Source organism: Nicrophorus vespilloides, unplaced genomic scaffold, assembly GCF_001412225.1.
Source record: "Nicrophorus vespilloides isolate i.1.1-1 unplaced genomic scaffold, Nicve_v1.0, whole genome shotgun sequence".
In the NCBI taxonomy this organism is placed as follows: Eukaryota; Metazoa; Arthropoda; class Insecta; order Coleoptera; family Silphidae; genus Nicrophorus; species Nicrophorus vespilloides.
In genome coordinates this window covers 34,304-38,957 of record NW_017096290.1, presented here as the reverse complement: position 1 = coordinate 38,957, position 4,654 = coordinate 34,304, and the positions used below count along the sequence as shown (strand labels likewise).

At 37.8% G+C, this 4,654-nt stretch overlaps 1 protein-coding gene across 1 annotated transcript; it reads left to right on the top strand.

Moving 5' to 3' along the window:
- Positions 1 to 1,025: 1,025 nt before the first annotated feature.
- LOC108556529 (intraflagellar transport protein 81 homolog) lies at positions 1,026 to 2,742 on the top strand (the record flags this gene model as incomplete). Its single annotated transcript, XM_017912680.1, has 2 exons — positions 1,026 to 2,024; positions 2,100 to 2,742. Coding segments are annotated over exons 1-2 (1,642 nt in total), but the record flags the coding sequence as incomplete, so codon positions are not given.
- Between the last annotated feature and the right edge of the window lie 1,912 nt (positions 2,743 to 4,654).

The following is a 4,654-nucleotide window of genomic DNA, read 5'->3' as shown; positions in this document are numbered from 1 at the left end:
CCACCCTCTTAACAACGTTTCATCTGCTTACACCCCCTTTATTTTCGAATAAAATGTATAGTGTGCGATTCGTTATTCTTCTCCAACGGTAAAAAAGAGAAAGAAACAAGTTCAATAATACTTTGATCCGATCGTGACATTAAGACGGAAATACGGGCGGATTTTACGCAGCGCGAAAGGCATCAAATCAAAGAATTGTCTGGCAGTGTTTGTGCAGCCTTAATAACTTATATTAGTGCACCTGTTCCCTATAAAAGTATAAAATATGGTGGTTTAAAGTCGCGCCAGACGGTAAAAACGGGCCGTGTTAACACACATTGTACATTTCGCACGTTCCCGACACCCTCTCGGATATATTTATCTACGAAGGAAAGGAAAAGAGAAAAAAACTAATATAGCATAGCATGAGCGCAGTCCAAGTGTCCAATAAAAATGGGTATACGGGAGCAGGAAAAAGGTGGGTGGGTTTCGGTGCCGAAATCATTTGGAATTAGTCTGCGAAAGTCCAATTTATAGTTTCCTGTAAAATAGTTGGAAATCCCTCAAAGTGAATCGATATATAAAGGGAACTTGAAACAGCGGCTCTAAGTTGAAATAAAGTCTGGCGAAATTTCGACACCGAGGGGATGCTGATGCTGAGAGGGAGGGTTTGGTCGCCCATTCAAGAGCCAAAAGCCGCACAATGACCAACTTTCTAAGCGCTCCGACTCCAAACTTGCGCTAATTTCCATGTAAAACAATTGCGCGATATATTTGCGACAATAAGGCTATTTACCAACTGTTCAGCATCGGGAAAGCACCCTTTGGGCGCTGAATTATGACGTGGAACTCAGCCTCAACCTCCCTCCCTCACCATCAGCAAACTAAATATGATTTCGTCGGGAATTTCACCTGGAATTCTTATAATTAATAAAATACAAGCGGGCGCGCGAAAGTTTTTAATTAAGAAGTTCGCCGCGGCAATTAAAAGAAAATAAACAAATTCTCCGCATTGTTCGCCGCAAATTGCCGGGGTTACGGAAAACATGGAAAAACTGCAATTCATAACGCGCGAATTGAATCGGTTATTCGGCCTGGACCACAACTGTTCTTCCTTCAACTCCTTGGGGTCGTCTCAACTGCTGCAGATCGTTGTAGACGTCATGGTGCATCTGCAGTTGACCACCGATACCCATTCGGAGAATCCAGCCTACGTAATCTTGAGTATTTTAAACTCGATCAAATACACGCCCGATGGTAATACGATTAATCCGGAGGACTTCAGAAACGGTTTGATCGAAGGCCAAAAGAACGTCGTTCATCCCATCTTGCATTTCATGTTGACCAATCAGAAGGCTGTCAAGAAACGTCATTACTTGTCACAATTTGTAAAGAAAATCGAAGTGCCCGAAGAGTGCAGAGACGATTCACACGGTAGATACGAACAAGCGATCGAATTGTTTTGGGAGACTTACAAAGAGAACCAGAAATACCAGCAATTAGCGTCGGAGACTTCTGAATTGCAAGAGGACATGTGCAAGATGCGAAGCGACCTCAAGAACCTCAACGCTAGGATCCAACAACAAAAATCTAAATTGAGCCAAGAGAATATCGATGGTAAACGATTCGAATCAATCAAGACATTCTCCAGAGAACTCAAACACTCCAACAAACTGCAAAAGCAGTTGACCGAAGAATCTCTTAAACTAAGCAACTTGGAACAAATCTATTCCGCTTTAAATTGCAGAAAACGAATAACGAGTCTAGAAGATTTATTGGAGCAGAGCGAACGACATCAAGAAACAGTGGATAATCTAAAGAAAGCGTTAATTCTAATGGAATCAGAGAAAGAAATATATTCCAAGGTAGAAAACGAAATTAACCCTAATAATTACGAACTCGATTATTTGGAAAATCAAATAGAGGAAATTCAGACAACCATCAATTTGTCTGCAAATAACAGAGATTCAACGTGTGAAGTATTTATAAACCAACTGAAAACATTCGCGAAGAAAAAGCAGCAAATCTCCAAGCAGATCGCAAAAGTAAGATTCGATAATGAATTGATACTTTTGAAAATACAAAAGATTTGTTCAGTGCTGGGTGGCGATGTTTTGCAGGGGAAGAATCTGAAAGATTACGTGACGAAATTGCGTGAAACCAGCGTTGATTATAAGAAATTGAAAATCCAATGGAACGGTTTACAAGCGGAGCTCGGTGTTTTGCAGCGGACAATGGACATATTGAAATTGGATAATCCCGAATTAAGTGATTTTCGAGAAGTTGCTTCGCCGAAATCTCGTGACGAAATTAAAGCGAAATCGAGGGGGTACGAAAAGTTGCGAAACGATGCGTTGATTGTAGAAATCGAATATAGAAGAGTCAAAGAATCTTATGACTGCGTGAAAGCGGATTGGGAGGAAGCAAAGGCGACGTTCGACGCTGCTGTTGGGGGTCTAGGAGAGGATATTGAAATATTGAGTACAAATTATAGTAATGTGCAGGATATGATTGAGATGGAAATGGAAACTTTGAATAGGTGCGTGGAGGAGGCCGAGAAGTTTAAGGAGTGTTTGCTGAAATTTTCGCAGGCTGAGATCGAGGCTGGCGATGAAACGTATTTGGAGGTGGTGAAAGACAAATTGAAAGTTTTGGAAATGACGAGATTCGATCTTGTCAAGAAAATGGATGCGAAAAATGAGAAGAATCGAAGTTTGCAACAAGAGATTTTACAAATCAGAGGATGCATTGAGATGATAAATTGTAAGAGTTACGTTAAGTAGAAAATACAATTTTGAGTTTATGTTATAATTATTTATGATTAATTAAATTATTGTATCAGGGGAATTAGTGATTTAATATAATTGAAATCAGTAGGCGTATATCAAATTAGTGATTGTTCAATTATTAATGTTTGATGTTCGATTGTGTATGACATATTGCTTATTGTTTGACTTGATTGCTAATTAAATGTGTTAATTTAATTATGTATATAATTTTAAGTATCATTAAATAATGTACAACATTTACATGTTTATTACTCAATTAATTCAGGATAATTGTAAATATTTTTAAATTTAGTCACAATTCGAATTATTTCTTAATCGAGAAGAAACGAGAGAATACGAACATAATTAAGAAAAGTGTGTATAATCCCCCTTCCGAATGGCGCGTAATGAAATCTGCTAGTGATCCGATGGATTTTGCATAGGAAAATTTTTCAAAGCTGCCAATTTACTCGCCGTTTTTTTTTGTTCCTCTCCACCGCTTTCCATTCTTTCTCTCTCTCTCTCTCTCTTTAAAACGCGGGGGTGGAGGAGGAGGAGGGCTGAATAATTAGCGATTTAAGTTATTAATTTCCTTCGCGTTCGCCGACGGTCGTGGTTTAAAAAGAACGGCGAAACGGAAAAAAAAAATCTGCAGCCGCACGCGGTTTCGATGAAATAATTATTCAAGATTAAAACGCGATTAATCAGGGACGGCTGTAGCGGTGGTAAAATGCAAACAAAGAAATTTTTCCGTGGACTCCGACGTATCCATAAATCTTACGATTTTTTTTTTGCATAGCCCCCTAAGAGAAGCCCGTTTTCGTCGCCACCCGCGATTAAAAAGTGAAATGAGGCAATTAATAAATAAATCGCGCTCTTCACATTTCCGCGATTAGATTTCAATACGGTGTATATTTCTGTAGGTGTTTTTTTTTTAATTTCTCTCGATTAGCGGTTATATACTTTTTTTCCCAGTGTTCGAGGCACGTGAAGTTTTGCGCGCAACCCTTAATTAAGGGAGCAGCTAATGAACTGCTCAATCGATATAATCCCACTGGCGTGGCGGATCTGATACGGCCCTTAATTTATTCAATAGTTAATTATGCCACTCTTTGCTTCTCTCGTTCTACCACACTTTACATTACATTTTAACCTCGACTTACAGGACGCCCTTTCTCTGACACATTTCAGCGATTTTGCAACGCCGCTCGCTTCCTGCAAACTACATATATTCTTATCTGCATACCGAAAATAACATAAGACCATTTAAGATCATTGCATACATTGGACTCATATTAAAATGATATGCGAAATTACCGGTAAATTATAAGAAAACAAATATTGGTAATTTCAGTAATTGAAATTACATGTTTATAGTTAAAGTATAAAACTTTTATGAAATTATTTACCAGAAGTTTTATGTTGATTATAGAAGTAGTATCAAAGTAGTTTTAAAGTGTGGATCTTCGTCAATTTTTACCCTTACGAGATTCGTTCTAAACAGAAAAATGTCCGATTTGTAATATTCGAAACCACTTGGAAATAGTCATAAGGGATGATGCATTCATTCCATATGCATTTTGGCTTTCCTAACAAATTTGCATAGGCTTGAGTTGACTTCGAAATCCGTAGATTTGAATGGCAAAACAATTTTTTGCAGTGTTGGTGGTGGAATTTCTTCCAACTTTACATCACTTATCTTGCATTTTCTCCTATCCATTTTTACCGATCTTCTTGAAATTTGACATCAAATATCGATAGACTTTAACAAATTGAGAAACAACTTTTGTTTTTTTCAAAAACAAATGAATTAATGCCAACTAAACGAACTTTCGTTAGAGTATATTATATAATTAAAAATCTGAATAAGATTGAAAATAACCTCAGTCCATATCTTTATATCTCTA